General features: G+C 53.3%; 1 protein-coding gene across 3 annotated transcripts in view; it reads right to left on the reverse strand.

Moving 5' to 3' along the window:
* Nucleotides 1-1,820: 1,820 nt before the first annotated feature.
* The window catches only part of KSR2 (kinase suppressor of ras 2), an 87,923-nt gene continuing 76,507 nt past the window's right edge, over nt 1,821-13,236 (reverse strand). For 2 of the 3 annotated variants that reach the window (XM_074844340.1, XM_074844341.1), the window contains 3 exons: nt 11,597-11,728; nt 8,904-9,033; nt 8,360-8,497 (listed from right to left, as the gene is read on the reverse strand). In XM_074844340.1, coding sequence (XP_074700441.1) covers nt 8,360-8,497; nt 8,904-9,033; nt 11,597-11,728 — 400 coding nt within the window. Of the gene's footprint in view, nt 6,475-8,359; nt 8,498-8,903; nt 9,034-11,596; nt 11,729-13,236 lie in introns of those variants that run through there. The other variant, XM_074844339.1, reaches the window with a different exon arrangement.

Below are 13,236 nucleotides of genomic sequence, written 5' to 3' on the forward strand. Positions count from 1 at the left end.
GCCACCCTCCCTGGTGAAAACACAGATGCCCTCTACTATCCTCCTTCTCTATCAACATAGCTGACCCCAAAAGAGTTACTAGCCCAAAGAAAGCAGCCCTGTTCATTTGGTGACCGTACTCTCTCACATCAGCCAGGCTGGCTGCACCCCAGTTGTGCTGATGCCACCAGCGCCTGGCCCCGGGTGGGAGCGATGCCCCCCCCCGAGCCCCAACCTGCGGTCCCGCAGCGTGGCTGTGGGCTCACCCGGGAGTGGCAGCAGGAGGACTAGAGCCAATATCCTGGGGGGTTAGCTCCTCTTTCGCTCCCTGCATTTATTCTTCGCCTGTGAAATATTAATGGCTCGTGATTCATCAACAGCAAGAAGGAGATTACAGACACGTGTGCTTATTCAAGTGGCTCTCCAATACACACACACACACACGCGCGTATATATGCAGATATGTATTCAGAGGCGCCTCTAATCCGCCAACGCCATTGTTAAGGCTGTTTTAGGGATATATTGCACATTTATCCCCGTCCTGGTGCTGGCATCTCATTAGCCACAAGGCAGGAATGAGCTCAGCATCCCTGTGCTGGGCTCGGCAGGGGCTCAGCGCTGCCGCCGGCATTTCAATTAGCGGCTCTGTCCCTGGAGCACTGGAGCCACCAGGGCTCTGGCTGCCCAGTTACACACACCAGTGCCAACCTGCTATGCTCCAGACTGGTGGGAGCCCTCCAGGTTTATACCAGGGGAACCACCAGCAGGATTTAACTCCCTGATTATTGCATATACACAAGAGATAGTGACACTGTGATGCAGCCAGCATCCTATTTAGCCTGCAAGGGAGACAGAGGGGTGGCAAAGTCCCCAGCATGGAGAGGGCATCAAGCGGTGACTCTTTACCCCCAAATCCCCTGTTTTTCTCTCCACTGGGAGATCCATGCCTGATCACAGCAGCCCCCTTCCATCCTTCCCAGGAAAATCCCTCTGGCCAGCCCCGCCACCACTCCCCACCCGGGATGTGCCTGGTCTAATTGCTCACCAGCTCCTGCAGGCTTTGAAAGATGAAAAGCCCTCGACAGGAGAAGTGTTGAGTGTTCATGGTTTATTAATGGTGAGCCATTGTTATTTCACCTTTCAAGCACTCGGGTGAGAGTGAGGAGGGAAGGAGAGGGGGGAAGCAACATGAACCCTCTGTGATTTTCTTCTCCATCTCCAACCATCAGGTACCGCCTGCGCCAGCCCCTCAAGCAAATGCTGCCACTGCTTTCCAACGGGCTGTTTTACAGATTTATGGTGGGCCCCCCAGTAAAACAGCATGGGAGAAGCAAACAAACAAAGCAGCAGATGCGAGGAGCCTCCAGTGCTTCATCACTGGGCTCAGCCTTCCCCATGGGGGACTGCCTGAGGAAGAGCATCCCCCCAGCACACACCCCACCATGGCCCCAGCCCCTCCGCCGAGCAGAGCCACGTGGAGATTTATCTGCTGCCTGCCCCATAATTTGCCCTACTCCCATGTTTTTGGCTGCCACATCTCCCTGCAGCTCCCACCCAAATCTTCGCTGTGAATTATCATCCCCAAAGGGCTGGGCTGCGAGCAGACACGCTGGGAGAGAGGAAAAGGGGAGTTCAGCAGCACTGTGTTTCCCGCCAAGCACTGCTGGATCGGAGCTTGGCACCAAGATGCTCCTGGGGTTCTGATGGAGGAGAGTGGTCCAGACCCTTCCACAGACAAAAACTCCCACCCCATCACTGGGATGCAATGCTGCTGCGGAGCAGGGAGAGGGCAGGGAGCAGGCGGCCACGCGAGGACGCAGAACAGCACAGGGGTGCAATGGTTTTCAAAGTGTTTTTTTTTTTTATTGGCATAAATAATTCATACACTGTCACCTCACCAAACACTGCACGAGAAACCACGGGAACAAATGGCTATCCATTTCTGCAGGTCACAGAGATTCGCACTCAGTCAGACAGCTGAAATTATAAATACTTTCTTCAAGTGTAGAAAACGTTATAAATGTTACTGTACAAATTTACATCAGGGAGATCCATCGTGCCTTTCTCAGCAATTTTTTTTGTTGGTTTGTGGGTGATATTTTTTTTGCACCAGAATCAACTGTTCTTTTCCAGTGACGAGAGTTTTGCAACAACGACAACAAAATATATATATATATATTTATGTATATATTTATAAAAAGAAAAGGGAAAGAGGAAAAGGGAAATGAAAGTCAGCTCATTCTGCAACAGTCAGAACTAACACAGAGAAAACAAAGCAGGCTGTCGAGTTCAGTTTGAAACTGTACAGGATTTAGAGCTCGTTATATATGTATATATCTATATACATACATATAGCAATATGTATATATATTTATATATACTTTATGTACAAGAAAATGTAACAGCATACTTTACAGGGACCAGAAATTAAAGAAGGCTTTTGCAGCTGACCAAGCTTCCAGAAGAATCACTATTCGCCAAAAAATAAAAAAAAATAAAATAAAATAAATTAAAATAAATGAATGGCGAAGAAAAGAGGAAGGAAAGTGAAGGTGCCCAGCAGAGTGCTGGCCACCAGCAGGCTTGACCCAGGGCTCCCCACGGCACTTGGGGGGTGCAGACAGCATCTCATGGCACCACCAACACATCACCCTTCTCCTTAGCATGGCCAAAGGGACCAAGCTGTAGGCACCAACTCTTCCATAGCATCTAGCAAAGGCTGAGCAGCTCCTCCACCTCCAAGACGTTAATTTCTGCCTACTGTCTGTCTTAAATCTTAATCATCTCAGCTCCTGCCATGGTCAAGTACTGGATAGAAGTCATCAGGGCTGGACTCTGAGCTCATCATCCCCAGGAACTGCCTAGTCATGGCTCAGTAAGGATTTGGGTCATTTTGGGGGAAAGGTGGATTGAAGAAGAAGCAGGACTGGGAGATATAATTTAGCAGCCCTAAGAGGACATAGTGCTTTGGGGCCATGCAGCACCACCACCTCCATCACTGGTAGTGGCTTCACTACTCAGCCCTAAACACGGTATTCTCCATGAACAGTGAAAAGCTGGAAAGAAACCTCAGGCAGCAGCAAAGTCAGGGACTGGGGAGCTCAGGGAAGAGCCTCGGAGGGCGACTGAAAGGATGAAGCAGCTGAGAGCTGGAGGACCAGGCCAGGAGAGCATCGTTGGGGCTGCTCCACTGCCAGAGCCCAAGGATGTACCCCAGGGCTGGGGATGGTTCCCTGCATCTCAAGATACTGCTCAAAACACCACCGTGCTAAAACCAGCTCTGCTCCCACCCGGTACATCTGGAAACAACCCCTGTCTCTTCTCTAGCTCACACAGCTAAACTGAGCCACCGGATGGACCTTCTCGCTCCTTCGGATCTCCTATTAGAGGGCATTGTGGAGAGCTTCTCCTGCATTCTCTCCCTGCTGAAGGGCTGGATATTTTTAAACTGGGGAAAAAAAAACCCTCACAAAGACGGAGTCAAAAAACAAAGAACAACAACAACAACAAAAAAGTAAGATTTGTTGGTTTGGGGTTTTTTTTAATAATTAAGACTTTCAAAAATAAGAAGGCATGATGCAAATAACACGGCTGCATAAACAACCGTTGCTGCACTGAATGGAAGGGAAGGAGCTGCTCTTCTGAGCTAATTTACAATAAATACAGGGCAGCTATTTTTCCATCGATACTATTGTGCAACAGCTCTGCTCATGGCCTGGCTGAGACGTTACGGTGAGGGAAGAGGGGGAGAAAGAGGAGGGCGATGAGGGAAGAGTTGGCAAGATTTGTTGGCTATAGAAGCACTTAGCTCCTTTCAGATGCCCACAGTCCAGGGGAGAAATGCTTGGGCGAGTCTGGTGCAGAGAGCCCTGTGCTCCTGGTGAGGACCTGATGCCATGGGGTAACCAAACCAACATGCTCATCAGTTCACTTGTTTCCTTGAATCTTGGTCTATAAAATAGAGCAGGCATCTGCCAACGGCTGGTGAGACCCCATGGGGGGATATGTCAAGGTGAGACTTCCCAGGCAAGTAGAGGGCTTGGGGGACAGAGAGCAAACGCACAGTAAGTCTTTCAAGATGGGTGTTGTACCTTCCACCATAAATCTGCACAACGTCTATCAGGCTACAGCACTTTGCCACCCCTGGTGCTGAGCATCACCCATGGTACCGCCTCCTTCATCCTTCCAATATGTTCCACTTGCTACTGCTCGCCTAGGAAGTTCACACCTACTTAGAAACTAAAACCACTGAGCGAGAAGGACACCACCTTTTTACAGCGATCACTCCACCTGAACATGGTTTGGGGACCGGTGATTTCATGGTGAGACCTCCCCGCACCCCCCCGGTAGCTGAGACCTCCAGTGATGGAGATGTGCTCTCTCCCACAGACCTCGAGACCACCGCAGGTGAAGGCATTGGTGAAAACTCAGAGAGACTCTGAGGCTTAGTGCAACGTTTATGGCACACATGCGCATACGCGCAGAGGATGGAGAAGGCATGAGACAGTGGGGAAGAGTTGGGATGGGGAGGATGGGCGGCAGAGGACATTGCTGCTGCGGCCCAGGGTGGGATGAAGAAGATGGGGGATGTGTGTGTTAGCAAGGGAAGAGGTGGGATGTGGAGGAGGAAGAGGCAAACAGCCATGGAGCATCCTTCTTCATCACCGGGATGAGGTGATGCTCAGCCACCTACACTGAGCTCTGCAGCGTCACGCCCAGGGGACCACAAACCACCTGTGCTGCCTGGTGCAGGGGGCAATTAGCACAAACGAGTGCTCATCCTGCCCTCACTTGCTTGTTCCACTTGGCCTCAGCATCAAAGGCAGAAGCATCATCCCCACTTCTTGCAAAACATCTGAGAGCGAGATGTGACTACATGGCACAGCAAATGTCTCAAAAGCATCAGCAGGAGACTCATCCGGACTGACCCTCTGCCAGCACGCTTGGAGGCCAGAATCACCCCCCCTGCTCCTGCCCACCTCAGATTTTATACATATGCATGTGTGCAAATTTTAAGAAATAAAAGCACCTTCGTACACGCCGCCACGATTGAAGTAACATCTCCTCCTAGCTGCAATTAGGTTTCTAATCTTCATTTACTTATGCTAAAGTGGTTCAAATGCTGGCAAGGGGGAGTTAGAGGAGCAGCAAACAAACTAGGGCTGGTTAGTTTGCAGAGCCTCCTCATGTCTCCAAATTAAAGCTAACTTAGACAACGATTGAATTATTCAGGATGATTCCTGTCAAGCAATTATGCTCAATAAGGGCCTGAAAACACAATTTGCTATCATCTGTCACTTGACAGCTCATCTAATGAGCTCGAGGGCCCATCTGAGTTGATAGGGAGAGGGAAATACCAGCACACAGTATTCAGATGGCAACACTATCTCTGAGACGCTGCCCAAAGACCATCTCTTGAGGGAGGTCCAGGATTTGGCTGATGGAAGATGAATATGCAGGGGAAAATGGTCCTGGGCATGGCTGCTTGTTCAGCCGAGATGTCCACAGCTGCCGTGCGCGGGGCTGGGAAGGGAGATGCTCTGTACAACCAGAGCCTGTCTGCATCCCTGGCTCCAGCAATGAGCCCAGGAAAGGCAACAGGAGAGGAGAAGGACCCCAACCCCAGCCACTCCGCTCTGTTCAGCTACAGAGTGTCCCCAGACCTGGGGTTTTTGGAGCGCCTTCAGGAGAGAGATCAAAGCCAAGAGCAAAGCAGCGCCGGGGAGGGTGAGAGGGAAAGGCTCGCTGATTAGATACGCACCGGGGCAAATGGCTAAATTAACAGGAATGTGGAGATGCGCCCTGCTGAGAGGGAGACGTGGGGGGGAGCATAAGTGGGCATGGCCGGGAGGTAGAGAAGCCACTTGTGAAAGGTCACTGCTGCCCATGAAGGGGCTGCCGAGGGTGGGGGAGCAGGATTCCTCCAGCTCTGGCTCTGCAGATGCATTTCCCCACGGGGGGCAGCTAATAGCAGCAGCACTCCCTGGCGCCGGCAGGCACCAATGCTAAACTCATGAATCAGCAACATTTCCCCCTTTTTTTCACTTAAAAAAAAAAAAAAAGAAAATTAAATAAACCCACCAAGAACCAAGAAGCAATCCCTCCCCAACTGAGCATCATGAGCACTGACCATGCTGATTGGGCCCAGAGGAGCCCTGGGGTTAAATTGAAGCTGTCTGCCTCATGGGTTGCCCCTGCTTGGCAGGGAACCAGCCCAAGACCTGACCCCATGTCCACGGAGAGCTGCCCACCGTCCCCATCCTGCTGCCGCCAAGCATCCCCCAGGGCTCTCAGGGCTCAGCCGCCGGCTCGGCTCCTCCAGCCCTTGCAGAGAGGCTTCATGGGGTGAATCACGGTGGGGGAAGAGGCTCATTCCCATCCCGCTGTCGGCCCGCAGCGCCCGCTACTCCTCTGTAGCACAGGGTGGGAAGTGGAGAGGAAGAGGAGAACCGCAGGGGGAGGAAGGCACCGTCCCTTAACTCCTCCCGTCACAGCCTGGAAGGGACACAACACGGCAGAGTCAGCACTGGGCACTTTGCCCCACAGCACCGTGGGGTTTTGCAGGGCAGCTCATTGCAAAAAGCCTTCCCGAATGGGTTTGCCATGGGGCTGCTCCCAAATGCAGCAGCACCGTGGGAAGCCGTGCACGTCTGCACCTCCCCACCAGCCCAGTTTAGGTCTTCCTAGTGCAGGCAGCTCTCAGGTTTAGTATCATCTAGAGGGGAAAGGGCTTGCTGGGTACCACACACCTCACCCCATCCCTGCGTGTCCAGGCTCTGCCAGCAGCAGGACCCACCAGGGGTTTTGTCCCCCATCCCCTCCGTGCAGGGACGGCAGAGCCCCCGGGTACCACAGCCGGCTCATCCCTGCGCACAGCTGGAACTCCTGGGCGAGCAGGGACCCTGCAGGGAAGCCACGACCTAACACGGGAACAGTGGCCAGAGCCGAGTCCCTAAGGAAGGAGGCAGCTCAGATGGAAAGCGAGTGCCGAGCTGAAGCATCCTCCCTCCCCTCACGCTTAGCAAAAGAGGGGGCTGGTAATTAAGGGGAAGCTGCCGAATAGCCACAGCCCATGGCAGGCAGAGCATGGCTTGGTGATTACAAAAACCTTCCCAAACCCAAGTGAGCAATTACACAGCCTGCTGCTTTGGGGTTCATCAACCTTCAGCTTTCCTTGCCCAGCTGCCAGAGCCACCCTGGTGCTTGCTTGGAGCACGGATTGGTAATTAACTTCCCTCCTGATTAACAGCTTATGTTCCGGGTGATTTGGGGGCCATCTGACCACCTCCTTTGTGCTGTTTCTGGGAGCGGCTCATCAGCCCCGAAAACATGGGGATGGGAGGTGGCACAGGGGACACTCCAGCAGCTTTCACTGCACCTGTAACCTTGGGGCCACCTGCACTTGCCACACAGATAAGGAAGCAAGGGGGTTTGTTATCAGATGCAGGAGGAGAAACCAGCATCTCTCACCCTTGGTGGAGTCCAAGATGGGTGCTTGAAGCAGTCCGAAGTGCCTTCACCTCGTTCCCTTAGTTCATCTTTCCCTCCTGCCCCATCCCAGTTTCCAGCCTCCAGTCTGGGGATGCACGCTGGGAGAAGGAAAAATCTCCCCCATGCATGCAACCTCCGCATGGCTTTTGGTCCTATTTGTCATAATATGACAAATTCAAGGGAAGAAAATGAGTTTCTAAGTGATTCTTCTGCATTTTTCCTGCTGTTACCAACAGGCCAGATCCTGAAACCCTGACTGGGGACCCATTTATGCAGAATTTGCTAAAGCAGGGAGATGTGACTAATCCAAAGCAATGAAATGGAGCAGGACTTGGCCACGGGCTGTCTGTGGGAGAAGAAGAGACCTTCCCTTCTCCCACCGCTGGAAGCTGCAACACTTGACACAGGCTGCAGGTCTGGGGAGGGACCCCGGGCAAGGCATCCGCCCCATCAATTAATCTGGGCAAAAGAAGGAAAAACTGCCTTCCCCAGGAGGAAAAACTACTCTGAGTGTGGTGCACAGGCAGGCACAGGAGCCCTGGCTAATGTCCCCAAAGGAGATGTCCCCAAGGTCCTGGTACCAGCCTGCCCCTGGACCTACCCTGCTTCTTCCTCCCGGCACTGGTGGAACACATCGCCAGGCTCCTCCTGATCATCTCCAACTATTTTAACAGGCTTTTTCACCCCAGCAAGGCCAGCCAGTGCTGCAGTGACAACTGGCGCGGGCACAGCACTCTGTGACCATACTTCTTACCCACCCTTGCCCACCCACAGCTTGTCCCTGTGCTCCCCCAGTGCCAATACCAGCTGTTAACAGTGAGAGCTGGGTCTCAAGGAGTGCAGACAGAGCTGTCTGTTGGCACAGGGAGGGACACGCAGGGGCAGGGACTTACTCTGCCGACTTCCAGAAGTGCCCAGGGTGGGAAAGGCGACGGTTGCGCTTTGGCAGTTTCTCCAGCATGTCCATGAGCTTGGTGAAGGTGGGTCTCTCCTCTTGCTCGTAGGCCCAACAGAAGAGGAGTATATCCTGTAGCCACACAGGGTGAGTGTGTGAGCAAAGCAAGGCAGTCCCTCTCCTACCACAACCCCCACACCCAACATCCACCCTGCGAGGACCCCATCTCCATCACTGCACCCTGGTGAAGAGCTGGAGTGGAGGGGATGTGTCCATCCCATGAGGACCCCATCTCCACCACATCCTTGCGAAGGGCTGGGGCAGAGGGGACGTGCAAGCTGAGCTGATACTTGTGGCACAGCAGCAGGACCAAGCCACTGGCTGGGGAGGGAGGGACCCTTGCTTTTTTGCTGGCAGATCCTGGGCAGCACAGAGTGTATCTCAAAGGGACTCTCCGCCCAGGGCGGGTGCCAGTGGGGCACATTCCCTCTCCATGCACACACACACGGGGCTCCAGCACCTGCCCCACACCACCTACCGAGATCTCCTTGCCCATCCCAATCTGGCTGAGGTTGGGCTTCATCCCTCTTCCCACCTGCCAGATTATTGCCTCCGCTGGCTGCGTCTTGAAGGGCCATTCCCGTGCATGCAGCTCGTACCAGATCGTGCTGTTGGGAGACAGTGGGGATTAGAGCTGGGAGGAGCTGGGAGGCATCCTGAGGCAGAACACGTCTGGCCATTGCACCCACATCCAAAATCACCAACATCCAGGAGATGTTTCATCCCAGCTACGACACCAGAGGTGGTCAGCATTCATTACAGAGATATCACTGCTCCCATTTTCCAGATGGGGAAAGTGAGGCTGTTGACTTGACCAGGAGCAAGCCACCAGCCTGCCACGGTCCCCAGTTTACACCAGGGAAGAGCCTGGCCTGTGGGCAGAAGGATGGAGGCTGATGGGAAGCAGGGGCAGAGGCATGGGCAGAGGCATAGGCAGAGCCACCAGCCAGCCTGTTACATCAAGTGGGAATCTCCCGCCGGGCTGCAATAGCGCTTCGCCCCGCTGCCCACGGAGCAGCTTAATAGATGATGTGAGGGGTAAATACATAGTCCAGCTGCTAGGCTGGCATTTCTAACTCTGCCACCTGCTCCAGCTGTGTCGGGCAGTGAGCACCAGGGAAGGACGAACCCAAGCATTCGCTTTCGCTCTGACTTTTCCCTTTTTCTTCTGCAAAAAGCACTCCAAGCCACAAAAAGCTGTCCAAGCCATGGCATAAACTATCCTCCGTGCCCTCACCAGGTGATGGCACACGTGAACCCCCGGCCATCTGCCACTGCACCACTCTTATCGCTAAGCCAAGCCCTCCTTTCCATGAGGACTCCCATATCCAAGGGAATATCCCAAAACAAGGGCATCTCCTACTGAGCTGGCGGCTGCCCCCACGGTCCTCCGCCCCCGCTACCACCTGGGAGTTTTGCATCCTCATTTTCTGGCACCCAGAGGCTGGATGATCCCCGACTCCTGCAGTGCTGGTCCCGATTTCCAAGACAAATTCCCTGGAGCTGCTTTTCCCTTCAAGGGATGCCATCACGGCCGGTTAAAGCAGCAAGAATCAGGGTTAAAATGGCATCAGGGTGGAAAACTCTGCTGGAGGAGGTCTGATAAATGAAAGATCGCTCTTGGATAGGGGGGCTCCCTGATTTTGGAAATCAGCTCTCCTGATTTTGGAAAAATATGCACCATTTGGCTGTAAATCTCCAAAAATTTGAATAATGTGAGACACTTGTAGGTGCTGCAGGCACAGAGGAATTGGGGGGCTGGAGAGGGGCAGGTCCCAGCAGCACAGGATGAGATGCTCAGAGAGGAATGGGGATTTTGAAGGTGCCTGAACCCATCCAATGCAGTTAAATTGAAGTTTCTAGTTGGGAGTTTGGAGCTTAATTTTTCACCTTCCCACTTTCAGATGCATCCAAAATATTTGGGCTGCACTTCCTGAGGTATGGATGGTGCTGTGGAGAGCAGTCTGCTGTTCCATCTCCCTTTGCACAAGAAGACCATGCATCTAATTAATTACTGCCATGATCTCTCAGGCTTTGGCGAGTACATGCCACCAGCCTCAGTCCCCCACTCTGCACCACCCTCTCACACACTTTAATTTGACATTTCTGTCTTCTTTAAATGATCTTTTCCTCTTTTTGTCGCTGATCCCCAAATCCCTAGAGGGAAGCGGTGATGGCAATAACCCTCCAGATCATCTGTGAGCCTCCCAGGCTCAGAGGAGGGCGGCAGAAACAAGAAGGAGGAAAAATGTGGGAAAATCTTTTAATCTTTTAAGGAAACTCATGCTTTACATAAGGGCAGAGCTCACACTCAAAACAAAAAGAAAAAACTAAGTCTAAGTAACCAACTCACATTTAGTTCAATACAGTCCCTTAATTACTTCTTTATTTTTGTGTTAAAGTTATACCTCGGGGAGGGGAAAAAAAAAAGCCAGACCCTTTCAGCTGTAATTACTGTGGTTTTGATGGAAATATCGCCTCCGATAACAGCCCCACGCGCACTAATCCCCTCAGCCTTTAAGGTATCCATGAGAAAATTAATCCGCTGGGTAAAACCCCCAGCCCTACATCCGCCTCCAGAAAGGTTTTATCAGGGCATGACTGGGCTCCTGCCATAAGGGACGCTCTTTCAGATAAACGGCAGGAGCGATGAGCTGAGTTCACTGAAGAAGACTCAATTCTCCTCTTCTTGGCCTTTTGGCATCGCTCCCCCCGGCAGCCCCGGCTCGCAGTAGCAACCATTGCCACCAGGCCCTCTGCAGCTGGCTGGTGGGGGGAATCAGGGTGTCTGGGGCCTCCCAGACCTGTGTCCCCAACCCTCTGAAGCCCCGGCCAACATCTGGAGCACCTTCTCATTGGTACCCGCCCCAGTAGGATGCAGGGGAGCGATCACATGAGGCTGGCATCCCCAGGATGCTCCGGGTCCCACTGCCTGGAGCCACCCCGGTCCACAGCCGAAACAGGAGGATTTTGTGATTTTGGTGGGGGGTTAACTCAAAATTTCTTGAAGCGTGAAAGTGCTCCGAGCCTCGCAATGGGGATTCCTGCAGGCCATGTCCCCGTGGTGTTGTGGCAAGTGGTGTCCCCATCCCCTCCTGGCTGCTCATGGCAGCTCACACCTGACACAACTGGGCCAGTTCTCTGCAGTCTGCCCACTCAGCGGGGACTCACCCCAGTGCAAAGACATCTGAGTGCTTAGAGAAGGGCAGCTTGTCCTCCTCCGTGTCCGGCGAGAGCTGGCGGATGATCTCAGGAGCGAGGTGGCACAACCAGCCATTCTGGATCCGCAGCTTGTTCTCTCGCCTGCCAAAACACAGAGCCGAAGTCGAGGGTACCATGGGGGGGAACATCACAACCTCGACACCAGCGAGCAGCTCCCCAGCCCTCCCACCCTCTCCCCAGGGCATTTAAGCCTGGTTTTCCCTATGGCATCCTAGCAAAGTCAGCTTTTAACCCTCCTCTGAGAAATGCTGGTGCAGTGACTTTGCACCTGGCAGGGCACAATTTCATCACAGGACAGTGGTAAGGGGAAGCTTCGGCTCTGCTGGACTGGTGATGGGAATCCAGGGTCTGCCAGGGCCCTCACTGTGACCTTTGCACCAAAACACCTTAAAAGAGGGGGGTGGGGTAAATCCCAGCAGCACTGACACCTGAGCTGGCCCCACTGTGGTTTGAGCAGGAGGTTGGACTGGAGACCTCTAAGGGTCTCTTCAGATCAAACCCACCCTATAATAATGGCCTGGAAAACAGTGTTTTCAGGTGTTTGGCCCCAAACCGCCCCTCTAGCCCATCTTTGTGTCCAAGCCTCCCATGACATCACCCATGGGAGCAGCCTGGCTTCATTATAATCCCCTGCCCTGCAACACGTAGTGGCCGATCCTCGCTGTTACATTGCTGTTAAATCCCAGACTGTCACCCAGGATTTCACTTCATTTCTAATCCCCCCCACCAGCCCCTCAGCTAACCTCAGCCATCTTTTCCTCTATCTCCTCAAGGTCCCCCTGCTTGGTACAAATATATTAGGCTCCTTTAGCCAACAGTTGAGGATGACATTGGTTGCTTCTTCATCCTTTATATCCTCCAGCAGGCACTTAGGATGCACTGTTGGCTTAAAAAGGGTCCTCAGGCAGGGAAATGGGCAGGGATCACTGGTGGTGGTAACACATCAAGCAGCTTGACTGTGTGCCCAAGGTTAAATTCAGCAGCATAGTTTTGCAGGAGGTAGCAAAAATTGTCCCATGTCACGTCAGGGTAGAGAAGGAAGAGCCCGCTGACTTGTATCAAGGAATTTCTCCCTGTTTGTGCTTTGATGCCCTCCCAAAGATGGTGATGTGGAGGAATAAGGGATGGCTGCGGGGTCATTGTCCTCCTGAACCTCAGTCTGGGGCCAAAATCCCAGAGCCAGGTACCAGGGGACACCAACCAGGCACGGGCATCTCCACCCACCCCCGAGGCAGGATGACAAGCTCCCACCACAAACGCTGACTCCTTGGCTGGCTTTTCCCTCCGCGGCTGCGTGCACACAACACGCACAATCCCAAGACGATACAGCCCAGATCCTCCCGGCCACAAAGCCATCCCTGTCCCTCAGCATCACCCCCAGGTTTGGCAGCATTCAGAGGAGGAACCCCCTCCCTAGGGAAGGACGCTGCCAGTCCAGGGAATTGCTGATTAAGCCTCTATGCCCCCTCCGGGGACTCGACAGCTCCTCTTCACCCTGCTGTGGCAGAGGCACTGCAGCAATCAGCGGCTCCGGCGAGGCACCGACCCTCCAGCCCCGGGAACTGCAGGCAAGAGCACTTTGGCACAGG

This window comes from Strix aluco, chromosome 18, assembly GCF_031877795.1.
Source record: "Strix aluco isolate bStrAlu1 chromosome 18, bStrAlu1.hap1, whole genome shotgun sequence".
Lineage (NCBI taxonomy): Eukaryota > Metazoa > Chordata > Aves > Strigiformes > Strigidae > Strix > Strix aluco.